At 39.0% G+C, this 19,925-nt stretch overlaps 1 protein-coding gene across 1 annotated transcript in view; it reads right to left on the minus strand.

The window, feature by feature from the left end:
- Window positions 1-19,925, minus strand: part of KPNA1 (karyopherin subunit alpha 1) — a 93,220-nt gene that overhangs the window by 19,289 nt on the left and 54,006 nt on the right. The window contains exons 6-10 of the mRNA XM_023214665.2: window positions 12,590-12,721; window positions 10,890-10,978; window positions 10,466-10,565; window positions 8,383-8,546; window positions 382-460 (exon numbers count right to left, since the gene is read on the minus strand). Of these exons, the coding sequence (XP_023070433.1) occupies window positions 382-460; window positions 8,383-8,546; window positions 10,466-10,565; window positions 10,890-10,978; window positions 12,590-12,721 (564 nt within the window). The remainder of the gene's footprint in view (window positions 1-381; window positions 461-8,382; window positions 8,547-10,465; window positions 10,566-10,889; window positions 10,979-12,589; window positions 12,722-19,925) is intronic.

The raw sequence follows: 19,925 nt of genomic DNA on the forward strand, positions 1-19,925 counted from the left end.
GCATGATCTCAGCTCACTGCAACCTCTACCTCCTGGGTTCAAGCGATTCTCCTACCTCAGCCTCCCGAGTAGCTGGAACTACAGGCGTGCGTAACCATGACCAGCTAATTTTTTGTATTTTTAGTAGAGATGAGGTTTCACCGTGTTGCCCAGGCTGGTGTCGAACTCCTGAGCTCAGGTGATCCGCCGGCCTCGGTCTCCCAAAGTGCTGGGATTACTGGGGTGAGCGACTGTGCCTGGCCCAACATTTTTAAACATTAGTTAAACACAGTATCAAGTTTCCCTAACAATATGGAGTAAAATATGATAATAGAAACATGATCATGAAGTTCAATGTACTGTTTTTAAAGGAAAAAAGAAACAGTTACCACTTCTTCATACCTGTGTCTGAATATCATCCCCTGTGACAATGTTTCCCACAGCTCGCAAAGCAGGAGAAACCACTTTATAATCATTATGCCTGCAAAAACAAAAAGTAATGTTATAGCCAACAGTTCTATCCTTAGTTTCATTTCTTTAAGACCAAAATTTAAAAACAAAAAAATAGTGATAGAATTTTAGAGCAGAAATGTACCCATGGGGTTAAGGGAACACTTATGATGATGCTGGGATGTCTGGTGTTCCCTAGAATAACTGTCTTTCCCCTTATTTTAGTACATTTGGAAAAAACTACCAATCTTTCCGAAGAATCTTTCCCAGCTATTCCATCACCTGGATTTCAAGTTTCCCTCTCTTTCTTTAATATAGGTTTCATTTCCTCTTTACTTGCTCTTGTATGGTTGCTGAGATAATTGAGAGCAATAGTTAACATGTATACAACATTTTTAAGTTTTATAAATTGTCTTAATTTTCACAGAGGTAAAAGTGACACATCAACAGCTGAACAACTTGAAAATGCAAGTCAGGAGTCACACTCCAAATACAAAGGTCTTTCAACTAAACCTACTAAACTGCCTTACTGTTCCAAAAACCACTCCACAAAGCCATATATATATATTTGAACACAGATATTAAGTCCTTATTTCTAGCTAAGTAAGTCACTATCTTTTGATTTTCCTTAAGCGTCCTATTTTTCCCTCCACTTTAATGAGACTGATCACTCTCTAAAAACTGTGCCAGTTCCTTCAAATTTAAGATGTGATGATTAAAAAGAAATGGCTAGGTTCCATTCCAAGATGGGCAAACAGGAACAGCTCCAGTCTACAGCTCCCAGCGTGACTGACGCAGAAGATTTCTGCATCTCCAACTGAGGTACCTGATTCATCTCACTGGGACTGGTTGGACAGTGGGTGCAGCCCACAGAGGGCAAGCCAAAGCACGGCAGGGCATCGCCTCATCCGGGAAGCACAATGGGTCATGGGACTTTCCTTTCCTAGCCAAGGGAAGCTGTGACAGACTGTACATGGAAAATCAGTACACATCCGCCCAAATACTGTGCTTTTCCCAGTCTTAGCAACTGGCAGACAAGGAGACTGCTCTCCCGTGTCTGGTTCAGCGGGTTCCATGCCCACGCAGCCTTGCTCACTGCTAGTGCAGCAGTTGGAGATCGACCTGCGAGGCTGCAGCCTGGTGGGGGTACAGGTGACTACCATTGCTGAGGCTTGAGTAGGTAAACAAAGCAGCCAGAAAGCTCCAAATGGGCGGAGCCCACTGCACCACAGCAAGGCCTACTATCTCTCTAGACTCCACCTCTGGGCGCAGGGCATAGGCTGAACAAAAGGCAGCAGACTTCTGCAGACTTAAACGTCCCTGTCTGACAGCTCTGAAGACAGCAGTGGTTCTCCCAGCACAGTGTTTGAGCTCTGAGAATGGACAGACTGCCCCCATGTAGCCTATCGGGGGAACCAGCCCCCAGTATTTCAATGTAGGTTCTATTTTCCCTAAGAGTCGGCCGGTCTGAGAAATAAAGAGAAAGTACGAAAGACAGAAATTTTACAGATGGGTGTCTAGGACTGACATCACATGTTGGCAGGTTCCGTGATGCCCCCAAGCGGCAAAACAAGTAAGTTTTTATTAGCAATTTTCAAAGGGGAGGGGAGTGTATGAACAGGGTGTGGGTCACAGATATCACATGCTTCAAAAGGCAATGAAGTATCAGGGGGAAAATGGGGGCAGAGCAAGATCACAAGGCCAGGACAAAATCAGAATTGCAGATGAAGTTTCAGGTCCCACTGTGCACACATTGTCACTGAGAAACATCTTAACAGGAAACAGGGTTCGAGTGCAGACAACTGATCTGACTAGAATTTGTCAGGCTGGAATTTCCTAACCCTAGCAAGCCTGAGGGCGCTGCAGGAGACCTTTTATCCCTTATCTTCAACTGCATAAGACAGACACTCCCAGAGCGGCCATTTTAGAGGGCCCCCCCCCCTCCCCCGGGACTGTATTTTTTTTCCCAGGGCTGTTCATTGCTGAGAAAAAGAATTCAGCGATATTTCTCCTATTCACTTTTGCAAGAAGAGAAACATGGCTCTGTTCTGCCCAGTCCCATAGGCAGTCAGACCTTATGCTTATCTCCCTTGTTGCCTGAAAATCGCTGTTATCTTGTTCTTTTGGGATGCCCAGATTTCATACTCTTCAAACACACATTTCACAAACAATTTGTATACATAATGCAATCATCACAGGGTTCTGAGACAACATACATACTCATCTTACAAAGATAACGGGATTAAGAGATTAAAGACAGGCATAGGAAATTATAAGAGTATTAAATGGGGAAGTGATAAATGTCCATGAAATCTTCACAATTTATGTTCAGAGACTACAGTAAAGACAGGCATAAGAAAGTATAAAAGTATTAATTTGGGGAACTAATAAACGTCCATGAAATTTTCACAATTTATGTCCTTTGGCCGTGGCTTCAGCTGGTCCCTCCGTTTGGGGTCCCTGATTTCCCGCAACAGTAGCGTAACTGGGAGACACCACCCAGTAGGGACTGAGAGACACCTCATACAGGCAGGTGCCCCTCTGGGATGAAGCTTTCAGAGGAAATATCAGGCAGCAATATTTGCTTTTCTGCAATATTTGCTGTTCTGTGGCCGCTGCTGGTGATACCCAGGAAAATAGGGTCTGGAGTGGACCTCCAGCAAACTCTAACAGACCTGCAGCTGAGGGACCTGACTGTTAGAAGGAAAACTAATAAACAGAAAGAAATAGCATCAACATCAACAAAAAGTACATCCACACCAAGACCTCACCTGTAGGTCACCAACATCCAAGACCAAAGGTAGATAAAACCACAAAGATGGGGAGACTAGAGCAGAAAAGCTGAAAATTCTAAAAAGCAGAGCACCTCTTCTACAAAGGATCACAGCTTCTTGCCAGCAACGGAACAAAGCTGGACGGAGAATAACGTTGATGAGCTGACAGAAGTAGGCTTCAGAAAGTCGGTAATAATAAACTTCTCCGAGCTAAAGAAGCATGTTCTAACCCATCGCAAGGAAGCTAAAACCCCTGAACAATGGTTAGATGAATGGCTAATTAGAATACACAGTGTATAGAAGACCTTAAATGACCTGATGGAGCTGAAAACCATGACACAAGAACTTCGTGATGAATGCACAAGCTTCAACAGCCAATTCGATCAAGTGGAAGAAAGGATATCAGTGATTGAAGATCAAATTAATGAAATAAAGTGTGAAGACAAGATTAGAGAAAAAAAGAGTAAAAAGAAATGAACAAAGCCTCCAAGAAAAATGAGACTATGTGAAAAGACCAAATCTATGTTTGACTGGTGAACCTGAAAGTGATGGGGAGAATGGAAACAAGTTGGAAAACACTCTTCAGGACATTATCCAGGAGAACTTCCCCAACCTAGCAAGGCAGGCCAACATTCAAATTCAGGAAATACAGAGAACACCACTAAGATACTCCTCAAGAAGAGCAACCCCAAGACACATAATTGTCAGATTCACCAAGGTTGAAATGAAAGAAAAAATGTTAAGGGCAGCCAGAGAGAAAGGTCAGGTTACCCACAAAAGGAAGCCCCTCAGCCTAACAGTGGATCTCTCGGCAGAAATTCTACAAGCCAGAAGAGTGGGGCCAATATTCAACATTCTTAAAGAAAAGAGTTTTCAACCCAGAATGTCACATCCAGCCAAACTAAGCTTCATAAGTGAAGGAGAAATAAAATCCTTTACAGACAAGCAAATGCTGAGAGATTCTGTCACCACCAGGCCTGCCTTGCAAGAGTTCCTGAAGGACACATTAAACATGGAAAGAAACAACCGGTATCAGCCACTGCAAAAACATGCCAAATTGTAAAGACCATCAATGCTAGGAAGAAACTGCATCATTTAGCGGGCAAAATAACCAGCTAACATCATAATGATAGGATTAAATTCACACATAACAATATTAACCTTAATTGTAAATAGGTTAAATTCCCCAATGAAAAGACATAGACTGGCAAATTGGATAAAAAGTCAAGACCCATCAGTCTGCTGTATTCAGGAGACCCATCTCACGTGCAGAGATACACATAGGCTCAAAATAAAGGGATGGAGGAAGATCTACCAAACAAACGGAAAAGAAACAAAAGCAGGGGTTGCAATCCTAAGTCTCTGATAAAAGACTTTAAACCAACAAAGATCAAAAGAGACAAAGAAAGCCATTACATAATGGTAAAGGGATTAATTCAACAAGAAGAGCTAACTATCCTAAATATATATGCACCCAATACAGGAGCACCCAGACTCATAAAGTAAGTCTGTAAAGACCTATAAAGAGACTTAGACTCCCACACAATAATAATGGGAGACTTTAACACCCCAATGTCAATATTAGACACATCAACGAGACAGAAGGTTAATAAGTATATCCAGGACTTGAACTCAGCTTTGCACCAAGTGGACCTAATAGACATCTACAGAACTCTCCACCCCAAATCAACAAAATATGCACTCTTCTCAGCACCACATTGCACTTATTCTAAAACTGACCACATAATGGGAAGTAAAACACCGCTCAGCAAATGTAAAAGAACAGAAATCACAACAAACTCCCTCTCAGACCAGAGTGCAATCAAATTAGAACTCAGGATTAAGAAACTCACTCAAAACTGCACAACTATATGGAAACTTAACAATCTGCTCCTGAATGACTACCGGGTAAATAACGAAATGAAGGCAGAAATAAAGATGTTCTTTGAAACCAGTGAGAACAAAGACACAATGTACCAGAATCTCTGGGACACATTTAAAGCAGTGTGTAAAGGGAAATTTATAGCACTAAATGCCCACAAGACAAAGCAGGAAAGATCTAAAAGCAACACCCAACATCACCATTAAAAGAACTAGAGAAGCCGGAGCCAACAAATTCAAAAGCTAGCAGAAGCCAAAAGTAACTAAGATCAGAAAAGAACTGAAAGAGATAAGAGACACAAAAAAACCCTTCAAAAAAAATCAATGAATCCAGGAGTTGGTTTTTTGAAAAGATCAACAAAATTAACAGACTGCTAACAAGACTAATAAAGAGAAAAGAATCAAATGGACGCAATAAAAAAATGATAAAGGGGATACCACCACTGATCCCACAGAAATACAAACTACCATCAGAGAATACTATAAACACCTCCACGCCAATAAACTAGAAAATCTAGAAGAAATGGATACATTCCTGGACACATACATCTCCCAAGACTAAACCAGGAAGAAGTTGAATCCCTGAATAGACCAGTAACAGGCTCTGAAATTGAGGCAGTAATTAATAGCCTACCAACCAAAAAAAGCCCAGGATCAGATGGATTCACAGCCAAGTTCTATCAGGTACACAGAGGAGCTGGTACCACTGCTTCTGAAACTATTCCAATCAATAGAAAAAGAGGGAATCCTCCCTAACTCATTTTATGAGGCCAGCATCATCCTGATACCAAAGCCTGGCAGAGACACAACAAAAAAAGAGAATTTTAGACCAATATCCCTGATGAACATCGATGCAAAAATCCTCAATAAAATACTGGCAAACCAAATCCAGCAGCACATCAAAACGCTTACCCACCACGATCAAGTGGGCTTCATCCCTGGGATGCAAGGCTGGTTCAACATATGCAAATCAATAAACGTAATCCAGCATATAAACAGAACCAAAGACAAAAACCACATGATTATCTCAATAGATGCAGAAAAGGCCTTTGACAAAATTCAACAGCCCTTCATGCTAAAAACTCTCAATAAACTAGGTATTGATGGAACGTATCTCAAAATAATAAGAGCTATTATGACAAACCCATAGCCAATATCATACTGAATGGGCAAAAACTGGAAACATTCCCTTTGAAAACTGGAACAAGATAAGAATGCCCTCTCTCACCACTCCTATTCAACATAGTGTTGAAAGTTCTGGCCAGGGCAATCAGGCAAGAGAAAGAAATAAAGAGTATTCAATTAGGAAAAGGGGAAGTCAAATTGTACCTGTTTGCAGATGACATGATTGTATATTTAGAAAACCCCATCATCTCAGTCCAAAATCTCCTTAAGCTGATAAGCAACTTCAGCCAAAGTCTCAGGATACAAAATCGATGTGCAAAAATCACAAGCATTCCTATGACAAAGGGCTAATATCCACAATCTACAAAGAAATTAAACTAATTTACAAGAAAAAACAACCCCTCAAAAAGTGGGCAAAGGATATAAATAGACACTTCTCATAAAAGACTTTTATGCAGCTAACAGACACATGAAAAAATGCTCATGATCACTGGTCATCAGAGAAATACAAATCAAAACCACAATGAGATACTATCTCACGTCAGTTAGAATGGCAATCATTAAAAAGTCAGGAAACAAGAGATGCTGGAGAGGATGTGAAGAAATAGGAACGCTTTTACACTGTTGGTGAGTGTAAATTAAGTTCAACCATTGTGGAAGACAGTGTGGTGATTCCTCAAGGATCTAGAACAAGAAATACCATTTGACCCAGTGATCCCATTACTGGGTATATACCCAAAGGATTATAAATCATGCTACAACAAAGACACATGCATGTTTATTGCAGCACTATTCACAACAGCAAAGACTTGGAACCAACCCAAATGTCCATCAATGATAGACTGGATTGAGAAAATGTGGCACATATATACCATGCAATACTATGCAGCCATAAAAAAGGATGAGTTCATATCCTTTGCAGGGACATGGATGAAGCTGGAAACCATCATTCTGACTAAACTATCACAAGGACAGAAAACCAAACACTGAATGTTCTCACTCATAGGCGGGAACTGAACGATGAGAACACTTGGACACAGGGCGGGGAACATCACACACCGGGGCCTGTCTTGGAGTGGGGAGCAGGCGGAGGGATAGCATTAAGAGAAATACCTAATGTAAATGACAAGTTAATTGTATGTAAATTGTATTACATTTACCTAATGTAAATGACAAGGTGACTTCTAGGGTGATTTGCTCTTCTAAAGATGAAGCAGCAAGTACCTAAGTGGCATTTCCATCTTTGGCAATGTTGTCAGCAAATCAACATGGTACGTATGTATACCTATGTAACAAACCTGCATGTTGTACACATTTACCCTAGAACTTAAAGTATTTTTTAAAAAGCCAAAAAAAAAAAAAAAAAAGAAATGGCTAAAATATATAGTAGTCTAGTGACTGAAGAATACAAAGGATTACTTCCCAGATTTTGAATGATGTTCTTCAGACTCCTGCAGCATCATACTGCCATCAATTCACATTAGCACAACATTACTGATCTGCATCCAGTCTGTAGCCTGCTATAATCCCAGAGTTTTGTATTTTGTATTAATACATTATAACTATCTAATCTATTCCAAATGTCATGTTTGAGACAATGTCTCCTTGCATCTACTTTCTACTTTGAATTTCCCATGGCTTGTAACTATACCATTTCTCCATTGTGTTATCACTTTCATTTTTTTCTTCTGCAGTATCTAAAAATTTGATTATTACGGTCTCATATTATTTGTCACGAGTAAATCTTCCACTTCGTTATCAAAAGCATCACAGACATGATAAAGCAAAATAAGATTAAATTTCTGATACTTGTCTAAAATAAGCTCCAAATGAAACAGACAGATAAGGAATGACTATTTTAGTGGCAGTATGCCTTCTGATGTCCAGTGGTTGATCTCAGGTCATCCAGTATGAGCCTGCAGCTACACATATTGGAGTTTTCCCAATGTTTCTGCTAAAGGCCTGCTAACAGCAGAGGAGTAAGAGGTTCTCTATAAACCTCAATAAAACAAGACAAACGGATCTGACATCAACATAAACAAGTAACAAAAACAGTAGCCCAAAGCACAATAAATCAATTATCATGTACAATCAATTAATATTTAAGTATTAGCAGCTAGAAAACTAGTACCAAGGGAAAAAAAGTGGACACACTTTCTAAAAGATATCTTACATCAGCAGTTCCACAAGTCTCCTACATACTCCAGCATCGATGACTGCTTGAATTTTATCATTGGGTCCATCTGATAGGTATGAGAGGGCCCAGCAGGCATCAGCCAGTACATCAGTGTCACTGACAAACAGCAACCAGGAAAGCACATTCAGACATGGAGAAACCTGTAAAAGGAAAATGATGATTATGAAATTTAATAGACTAAAAGCCAGAAGTGAAGTGAGATACTCAAGAAGGCAACCAGGCATATACTTGGTGACTTCTAGGGTGATTTGCTCTTCTAAAGATGAAGCAGCAAGTACCCAAGTGGCATTTTCATCTTTGGCAATGTTGTCAGTGATCTTGCACTAATCTGTAGTCAAAGCCCAAGGAAAATAATTTCAAAGAGCAAAGTTTTATATACATCAATTCTTGAAGTGAGATTCCCTGTCAAAACACAATCTTTGTGGACTAAATAGGTAAAGGAACTTTCACAAATGTGCAAGCTATAAAATTCTGTATTTCAGATACTTTGTTATAGACCAAAAATGCTAAGGTTTTAAGATGAATTAGTGAAATATGATTCCAAATTAAAAACAACTACAAAAAAAACTCGTTTACTTTAATATCCAGAATCTGCAAGAAATTCAAATCTAACAAAAACAATCCCATCAAAAAGTGGGCTAAGGACACAAACAGCCAGTTCTTAAAAGAAGATATACAAACAGCCAACAAACATATTAAAAAATGCAGCCAGGCACGGTGGCTCATGCCTGTAATCCCAGCACTTTGGGAGGCTGAGGTGGGTGGATCACCTGAGGTCATGAGTTCAAGACCAACCTGGCCAAGATGGTGAAACCCAGTCTCTACTAAAAATACAAAAATTAGCTGGACATGGTGGTATGCGCCTGTAAACCCGGCTATTCGGGAAGCTGAGGCAGGAGAACCTCCACCTCTTGAACCCAGGAGGTGGAGGTTGCAGTGTGCCGAGACCGTACCAGTGCACTATAAGCCTGGGCAGTAAGAGCAAAACTCTGTCTCAAAACACCAAAAAACAAACAAGAAAAATAGACGTTGGCATGAATGTGGTGAAAAGGGAACACTTTACACTGTTGCTGGGAATGTAAACCAGTAAAACCACTATAGAAAACAGTGTGGAGATTCCTTAAAGAACTAAAAGTATATCTACCATTTGATGCCCAATCCCATTCCTGGGTATCTAGCCAGAGGAAAAGAAGTCATTATATGAAAAAGATACTTGTACACACAGGTTTATAGCAGCACAATTCACAATTGCAAATGCACAGAACCAGCCCAAATGCCCATCAATCAACAAGTAGATAAAGAAAATGTGATATATATACCATAGACTACTACTCAGCCATAAAAAGGAACAAAACAATGGCATTTGCAGCAACCTGGATCGAACTGGAGACCATTATTCTAAGTAAATTAACTCAGGACTGGAAAACCAAACATCAGATATTCTCATTCATTAAGTGGGAGCTAAGCTATGAGGACGCAAAAGCGTAAGAATGATACAATGGACTTTGGGGAGTCAGGGAGAAAGGATCGGAGGTGGGTGAGAAATAAAAGACTACACACTGGGTACAGTATATACTGCTTGGGTGATGGGTGCACCAAAATATCAGAAATCACCACTCAACAAGTAACTCATGTACCTAAACACCACCTGTTCCCCAAAAACCTATTGAAAAAAAAAAAAAAAAACAATCTCATGGACTCCCAGAGAACTCACAGAACACACTTTGAGAACCACTGTTTTAAAAGAACTGAAAGGATAGTCTCTTAATACAGTATACTAATTGTATGCAGCCTAATTTCAATAAGCTTTACAAATTCTTCCTTCATGCTATGCTTTATTTGCAGTCCCTTCGTAAATGTGCACCTTCAAGCTATGCTTTAAATTTGCTTTTCAAATAATAAAGAGAACCAACAAAAACAACAACGTTTCTCCAAAAACAGATAAAATTCTAACATTTTAAATTTTAACAAAAATTATCTTTCTGTTCACCTTACTATTGGTTCCTATATTCTTTTAATTGTATTTTTTCTGCCAATGTCCCAAAAGCATAGTCCTTACCTTTGCAAATTCTGGAGGTGGACTTTTCCCTCTACAGAGATTAGACAAAGCCCATACTGCATTCCGGGTCATGGTCAGGCGGTTTTGCTTTGAAAATAACCTACAAGCACGATGGTATAATAGTAAACTATATAACAGACAGTGATTATCTGATGACATAAATACTAAATAATAATATTTTGATAGAGAGATGTCTTCAGACAGCTTTTCTCCAGAACATTAAAACTTCATTAATTCTGATGCAAGTAATTCAGAATTTTGGCATGGAAAAAGATAGGGTGCTGGAGGAAATGAGCTATACAAGAAAATATCTGGAATAAAAAATAACACTAGAAAATCCAAAATGATTTCCAAAGATGTAATGCTTTCTGAGGACTCTCTTACATTTTTATTCTCAAAAAGGAAGAAGGAAGAAGAAACTTACTGCAAAAGAGGGGGAAGGATATTGCAGTCTAAGACATAGTCCCTGCACATGGTACTATCTCCAGCAATGTTGCCAAGAGCCCAGACTGCCTGTGAAAGAATCATTCATTAATAAAGGCTACATAGTTTAATTCCCTCATAATTCTTTCAGATGCCAGTATATCATAATAACACGTTCATTGGGGAGTCAAATGAAATAGCTGTAGGATTGGGGGAGGAAGATAAGTAATATCCAAAAATATACAATAAACAGAGGTTTTCAGTTTATTAAAGGAAAGAACTAATTCTTTTTTGTTTGTTTTTGTTTTTTGAGGCAGAGTCTCGCTCTGTCACCCCGTCTGGAGTGCAACACAGTGAAACCCCATCTCTACTAAAAATACAAAAAGCCAGGTGTGGTGGCAGGCGCCTGTAATCCCAGCTACTCGAGAGGCTGAGGCACGAAAATTGCTTGAACCTGAGAGACAGAGTTGCAGTGAGCTGAGATTGAGCCAATGCACTCCAGCCTGGGTGACAGAGATTGTAAGACAGAAAGACAGAAAGAAAGACAGGAAAGAAAGAAAGACAGGAAAGAAAGAAAGACAGGAAAGAAAGACAAGAAAGAAAAAGAGAGAGAAAGAGAGAGAGAGAAAGAGAGAAAGAGAGAGAGAGAGAGAGAGAAAGAAAGAAAAGAAAGAAAGAAAAAAGAAAAGAAAAGCAAGAAAGAAAGAAAAAGAGAAAGAGAATTTTCTTGCTTACATAAGAAAACAGTGAACGAAAAGAAAAGTTTGTTTTCTGTACCCTTCTGCACAAAAGTAGCAAAGACTAGCCACTTTCTTTTTTTTGAGATAGGTCTCGCTCTGTTACCGAGGCTGGAGTACGGTGGTGTGATCTCGGCTCACTGCAGCCTCCACCTCCTGGAGCTCAAGTGAACCCTCCCACCTCAGCCTCTCAAGCAGCTGGGACAACAGGCGTGTGCCACCATGGCCACCTACTTTATTTTCTGTAGAGATGGGGTTTCACCATGGTGTCCTGGCTGATCTCGAGCTCCTGGGCTCAAGCAATCTGCCCACCTCAGCCTCCCAAGTGCTGGAATTACAGGCATGAGCCACAGCAACTGATCTACTTTCAACACTTGAAATTTCTACAAGAAAAAACCTCTATTAGTAACTGCTTACATGGTCTACAAAAGGACATATATACATGGCTTAAAGAATGTCAAGTTTGGAAGGGGAAGATTATTTTGTGTCTAAAAGAAATTCTGCCTACAGTCACTAAAAAATTTTCTATTTGACTAAGACTAAATTTCAAGAACACTCCTTTGTGACAATCCATAGATTACCAAAGCCAACTGGCAAAACTCAGCCCCTTATTATAACTGAAGGGAAATACTGGTTTTATTTTTTTCTGAGATGCAGTCTTGCTCTCGTCGCCCAAACTGGAGTGCAATGACGCGATCTCGGCTCACTGCAACCTCCGCCTCTCAGGTTCAAGTAATTCTCCTGCCTCAGCCTCCCAAGTAGCTGGGATTACAGACACGCACCACTACACCCTGCTAATTTTTGTATTTTTAGTAGAGACAGGATTTCACCATGTTGACTAGGCTGGTCTCGAACTCCTTGTGATCCACCCACCTCGGCCTCCCAAAATGCTGGGATTACAGGCATGAGCAATGTGCCCAGCCGAAAAATTTCTTTCACCTGCTTTTTTTTGTTTCATTTTTACCTGTTCCTGAACATCTTCAAACTCTGAGCTGAGCAACTCTATGAAGATAGGCACAGCTCCTGCCTGAATCACAATCCGGGTCTGAAGAGAATTTCCTGAAGCAATATTTGTCAGTACCCAAGCTGATTCAAACTATAAAGATAAAAATAATTTTCATTATCATTTTAGAATGTAAAAGCTTGTTTACTTACAACAGTAACATTTTCTGTACATGAAAAAAAGATTCTGAGATCATTATTTGCACATAACCTATCCGTTGAGTACTATATTAATTTTAAAAGAATATCCAGAAGAGACACCTCAACCTAGAAGAATATTCAGGGTGTCTAAAATTTCAGTTCAAGAAACAGTAAACATGACACCATAAAAAGAATGAGGGAGTGTTACATATGCTGATATGGGATGATCTCCCAAGATATACATGAAAACAAAATGCAAATAGTGTACATTAATATGGCATTATACCATATTTTCTAAAAGCGTTAAAAAGGAATACATGTATTAATTTACTTATTGCACAGATTATCTCTAGAAGGAGTTATAGGAAACTAAATACTTGTTGCCTGCATGGAAAGGTCATGGTAACTAGGGAACAAGGATGAAAAAGACACGTTTCACTGGAAAGCCTTATATGCCTTTTAACCTGTACCATGTATGTTATCCAATTAAAAAAAAAAGATTTACAAACTTCTGTAGAATGGGCAAAGTCAAATGGGGAGAGAATGTTAGTGTGAAACATAAAATATAGGCACAGTGAAAAAGGCAAAAGGTATCAAATGTTAGGTAAGTGAAAGGAGTTAACAGCACATAATGAAAAGAAATGACAACTTCAAAGCGTAAGAGCTTCCAATAAATAAGAGGGCTCCAAACCAAAATACAGAGACAGGACTTTTTGGGCATTCTTAATAGGGAGGGAAAAATGAAGGTAAATGGACTGAAGGTTGATATATAGCATTATAGCACTGGTAAACAGAAGATATAAAGGAAATTATGGCCAACAAAAAATAGAGCATACTACACTAAAATCTATCTCTAACACTAACTTGACTCTTTAGCCTAATATTGAGAAATCCAATAATGTTCTCTATTTAGTTAAGAATTCTTAATTACATTTCAGGTTGTTTCTTCCTCCATTCTGTCTTCTATTTAATAAAGCACATACACAGAAAAAAAGAAAAATTCCATGGTATGTCCTTTAAATCAGAGACAACAACAAGTCATCATCAAATGACCTGTGATTCTTCTAAGCTTCCAGATTAACTAAAAGGTAGCTGTCGGGTAGAAAACTAAATTCATTAATCTTTGGGAATAGAGGAAGACAGAGGAAATGGGCAATCTGATCAAATCACGTTCAAAGCTATGCTAATGATACAAAATTCATAGCAGAAGACACACAACCAGTGGACGTTCCAAAGAAAACTATAAAAGTGACACACACGAGTGAGGTAAGGTGGTTTAGCAGCAGCAGAGTAGGAGCACTTCAGTTAAATGAAGAGCCCGTATCTGGTCACTTTTTGTTATAACAAAAATTCTGGAGACTTGCAGATTAAACCCCAGGTACCATGAAATAAAAATTCTTCCCACATTTATCCCTGTGATTAAATTACTAATGAAAACAACACTCAGACCCTTTCAGTACGTCTGAATTAAAACTTGACACTTGTACTGTACTTTATATTTTCTTTTTCTGAGACGGAGTCTCGCTCTTGTTGCCCAGGCTCGAGTGCAATGGCGCATTCTCAGCTCACTGCAACCTCCACCTCCCAGATTCAAGTGATTCTCCTGCCTCAGCCTCCCAAGTAGCTGGGATTACAGGCATGTGCCATCACGCCTGGCTAATTTTTGTATTTTTAGTAGAGACGAGGTTTCATCATATAGGTCAGGCTGGTCTTGAACTCCTGACCTTAAGTCATCCTCCCATCTAGGCCTCCCAAAGTGCTGGGATTACAGGTGTGATCCCGGCCACTTTATATTTTCAAAGTACTATTCACATACTCGCAGATGACCCCTACGACAACCCAGAGATGTAAGGTATCTGGCTTTTCTTGTGTGCAAATCAGGAAACTATCCAAAAAAATCCAACAATTTGACAAATGATTCGAGTAATGTTACACAGTCCAAGACAAGGACTGTTACAGCCTCCTAATCTAATACCTTATGAAGCCCAGTCATAGTTTCCTGAAACGTAATGCTGACCCAAAAATATTTCAATTGCTTGTAGTTTGGGTATCTAGTGCAAGAAATTTTAAATAACAGTATGCCAGATTATTTATACTAAAAAAGAAAAAACAAGTTCACCTAAAATGTAGTTTCTTTTGCTTACTAGGAAAATTAATTTGTAAACCAGAGTCATATGATGTAAGTATAAAAGCAAACTGTCCCACCACAAGGCAGGCTCAAAGTTCAATAAACAGTCATCAGATACTGCAAACATCAAGTCAAATAAAAGGAAACTGTAAGGAAAAGTAATCTGGAAAAAAAATAAGATCAGAATACATACCATCTGTATAAAAGAAAAAGATTACAGTGAGATTTGGATGCAAAGAAATTATAATTATAATCTGGGTACATAGGGATATAGTACAGAGTTATTGGTGAGAAAAAACTACTTAGAATACTAATTGGTGCCAGCATTCAAACTGCTATTTTGAGTTTAGCACCAAAGATCTCAGGGGAAATGAGGGAGAATTCCAGAAGCTACACAAGTTAATAAAATAGAAAAGCAAAACAATTCAAGTGACAATGACTAAGAAAATGAAAAATTTAAGTGAATAACAGCCTGAATACAGATAGTAAAAAGAGAGAGAAATTATTACATCTTAGCAAAAGAATAACATGCCAGTTATGCTCATCACTAAGTAGTACACAATGATGATAACCTCTGAATGCAATCCAGGAATGAAAATCAAGAACAGTTTTGCTATTACTGGGGACAGAAGTAAATGGGTAACTCTAACAAGAGGACCACTGAAAATACAACCATATTCATGCATTAATAAGGCAATAAAAACACACAGGGTGTTGATTACTTTGCTGTTTTCACTTTGTGAAAGCTAATCAAGCTGTATTTGTGAAATGTTCTACACCCATCTATACATGTGTGATACGTATGTTTATGCATGTATCCATATATGTATGGGGGGGAGTAAAAAACAGAATTTCCCTGAGTATAGGTCTGTCTCTATTAATGTTAGAAGAACTAACTGTTAAACATATTTAAGTATATGTTTTTTAAAAATTAGATGTACTTTAAACTACGTAACTTCCCTTTCATCATAGTCTGTAATTTAAAGCTGTACTCCACTGAGATTTGCCATCTATTTTTGTTTTTGTTTTTTTCTAAATGTTTCAGCCTTGGGTACTAGATTAGAATTTAACAAGAAATAGTTGTGAAATGGGAAAGCCTAGAATTGATGGCAAACACATATGCATAAAGTGATGATAGAAACAGCCAAAGAAATTAATTAAAGTAAGCAACCCTACTACGAGGAAATCATTAACCTGGAAAAAAAAAAATCTAAGAAATGGTATTGCCTGAAGTAACAAATGGTGGCCAAATAAAATTTTCACTTCTTTTGTTGTTTGAAACTATTATATTCTTAATATCCAAGAATGGCACCATACAAGGAAACAAGCTATCACGCAGCTGTAACTACTTATGAACTGTAATTCCACTCATTATTTTTCACTGTCCTGAACTCACTAAATAAGGCTACAACTGAAATCTGCACACTGAAGGTTTGATGTTTTCTCTCTTCCCTTTCTTAGTCTCTACCTTCTGGCGCTCAGTTCCTTAAATAAGGAAAATGAGAATCCAAAGCTGAAGTACTTCTGACCTCCTATCAAGTTTCCCACTCCAGGTTGAGGTACGCCTGGTTCCCTTTCTCCATTTGGATCAGGACTCTGTTGCTGGCCACTTTGCCGGTTCCACTCCGGTTCCTAGCAAATGCCAGGCTCACCTGGAGAGCAAGTGAAAAGAAAGGCTCACATCAGAAAAATAAACCCAGATTGCAAACTCTGCAGAGAACACTGCCTGAGTCATCTGAGCAACTTTCCAGAAAAGGCAGAGAGATCAATGAAGATGGGAAAAGACACAGGAGGATGAAGGCTTACTGCAGTTTATCACATTAAGCTTTTAGAGGGGACAAGAAAGGCAGAAAAGGGGAAACTAAGCCAATGTAATTCAAATTTACAATTTTTCAAGGATTATCTGTCTAATATTTGGAAACAGAAGGCAATATATTTATTTCTAGCTATTTTTATAAGCTTCTATAAGAAAGTTTGGGAATGCCACCATCTCAGCATTGCAAAGGACAGTACAAAGATACTGGGCCTGGACTCACAAGAACCAACAAAGTAGGCTCACAGACCATGCCATAAACCAGACCAGTCTCATGACAAGGGCTCAAGTCTATTTGAGACCTAGATTTCACTGAGCTTGAGAATGCTCTTAGCTAAAAGGCATTGTTTGCTTCCAAAATCCTAGATTCCACCCATGTTCACCTTCAGTACCTGGGCAGCAATGCTCAAAGCAGGTACTTTTATCTCCCTGGTTTGAGGTACCTTACTGACTTGGGAAGCCAGAAAGAACATAAAAAGACCCTTCACTAGGATTCACAGTTCTTTATCTATGGAATGAAGAAATTAAGTTTGTTCACAAGATTTATTAGTGAGCTGAGCCATCAAATTTCCTCTTGGCACCACACAGTATGACACTCCTTCTGGAAGAGAAATGACAAAAGCTCTATTCCAAAGCTGCACTATTCAACTTTTAGTAAGCAGGTAAAAGTATCAGGGATAGCTTACATCTGTGTGCTCTCCAAGAAGAAAAAGGAAGGAGTAACCTCCAAGCTTCCCAGAGCACGTCTAATTATTCGAAAACATGGCAGAGCAACAAGTCTCCTGGCTTTAAGGTTTCTCTCAATATACTTGCTCTTCTTGCTTCTAGGTGGCCAAAGGTCCCCACTATTCACAGTGGAGAAAGAACACCATGGTGTCCTTAAATGTGCACATAAAAAAGCTAGAGATGGCCCTTAGATAACAAACAGGTTAGTTATTTCTCAGTCTTAGGACAGCTAAGACTATCCTCATAAAATCATGAGATTATCACTTCCAGAGGAATCATCATGCAATATTTCAGCCTAATTATTAGCTTGCACAAGGGTGGAATCTGGGAGTTTACGTAGAAGCAAATTAGAGATTTCTGAAGGCTTTCATCTTCAGGTGTGTTAAAATACAAGTTCCACAATTACAGAGTAATGAATTAAAAAAAGATGTAGAATGTCTTAGCCAGAAGAGGGCACTGTCTGAGAATGTACTTGTACTTTTTAAGGAGTACAAGGGAATGTGGAGATGTGGAAAGATCCATTTCTCCGACTGTTTTCATTTTAGATTTGAAAGGTTATATACCATTTATCTTTAATGCATAAAAGAACTAGACTTCCACAACCACCTAATAAAAACTGCCAGATCAAGGAGTATATTCAGTATCTCTCATCTACTCTCATTCCCAGAGACAGGATAGAAACACTTTTTTCAGCATGAACAAAGTAATTTTCCCTACCTCCCTCTTCCTACAAAGCATTTCAAATGATAAACTGCAGTAAGGTTCCTCATTTGGTCCCTCTGGTTCTTGGCAGGTTGCTTAGGGGATCAGGCTCTGTTCTCTGCAGTGTTGGTTGTCTGGATTTCCTTTTTTCCTGAGAAAAGTCTCTCTCTTCCCTTGCTCTCAGGGTGAACGTGATTATTTTTCAGGTGTCTGATGATCCTGGCCTTAGATGGGGACCAGAATTACAATCCAGGAGGCAGCTAGCAAAACAGAACCTTAATTCAAATGAGCATGGGAACTGGTAAATGTCAAACTGGAGAAGAAAAACTGATGGGACATTGAAGTACTCTACCTTTTCTGGATTTCTTGTTTTTCCTCTGGAAGGAACTCATCACCGCAACAAAGAGTGTAAAACAAAGAGAAAGAAAGGATAGGAGGAAAGGAGAGAAAACATCAAAGCAAATCATCAAGTTGTATGAATCATCTATAATGGTGTGGACAGTAAAGAACCTGGGGACAAGAGCTATCATTTACAAAAATGCCCCAGTGTCTACACGGTTCCAGTCTCAGAGTAAAGAACAGCACACAAGGGATGGGGGATATCTTTATGATTAACTAGTTTTTGGCCAATATTTTCTTAGAAAGATAATCCCATTTTGTGATCAACTTGGCATCTAACCAATTTTTGTAGTTGCATAGTCTCAAGGTCCAAGCCTTTGAGATTAGATCCTACAGGTGAGAATTTAGGGATCACCACGTATTCGTTACTAATAAAGGCACTGACTCAGTTGGTTACTCCAGGGAAGTTTACTAAAAAATCACCAGTTTACTAAAAACCCAACTTTATCCAGGGGGGAAAAAATAGTATTTTAGAATTTCTAGATAACTTCAAGGTGACAGTCAGCTGACTGTTGGTTTCTTTGCTTATGAAAATTACTGAATTCTTGGCTGGGTGCAGTGGTTCACACCTATAATCCCAGCACTTTTGAGGCCAAGCAGGTGGATCACTTGAGGTCAGGAGTTCGAGATCACCCTGGCCAACATGGCAAAATCGCGTCTCTACTAATAATACAAAAATCAGTGGGACGTGGTGGCGGCCGCCTGTAATCCCAGCTTTATGGGAGGCTGAGGCAGGAGAATCACTTGAATCTGGAAGATGGAATGTGCAGTGAGCTGAGATCTTGCCAGTGCACTCCAGCACCGGCGACAGAGAGACTCTGTCTCAAGAAAAAGAAGAAGAAAAAAAAAACAAAATTCTGAATACAGAGATTACAAAATTTCCTCTTGGAATCTCTTATACAGTAGAGTACTGAAAGCCTAAATTGACACAGCAATAAGGACACAGATTCCCGACAAGGTTATCTCCTTATCGGCTTTTTGTGGGGTGGAGGAAGAATTCATTAGGAACAGATTTGGGAATTAACAAGACTCTGATCTAGCCCATGTTACACCATCCTGAGAAAGTCACCAAGTATCATCTAAAACTCCCTCAAAACTAAAGTTTATGTAGCCCACACTTAGGTTCCTAGCTGTAATGGCTCCTCTGCTGTAAACATTTTCCTATTAGAGAAGTATTATCCACAATCAAAAAACATTTTAAATGATTAAAAATGACAAGAATTATAAAGAGTATAACGAAGGCCTACATGTTAACAAAGCTATAAAAGCAGCTTGCAATGCAGTTGTCAGGAATATCATTATAAACAAACTTAATTCTTCATACAGATAAAAATTAGTAACAAATTTGTGTACAAAATAAAAATTTTCAAAGGGAATTAAGTTATGAGG

The sequence above is a fragment of the Piliocolobus tephrosceles genome, chromosome 2 (genome assembly GCF_002776525.5).
Source record: "Piliocolobus tephrosceles isolate RC106 chromosome 2, ASM277652v3, whole genome shotgun sequence".
Classification (NCBI taxonomy): Eukaryota; Metazoa; Chordata; class Mammalia; order Primates; family Cercopithecidae; genus Piliocolobus; species Piliocolobus tephrosceles.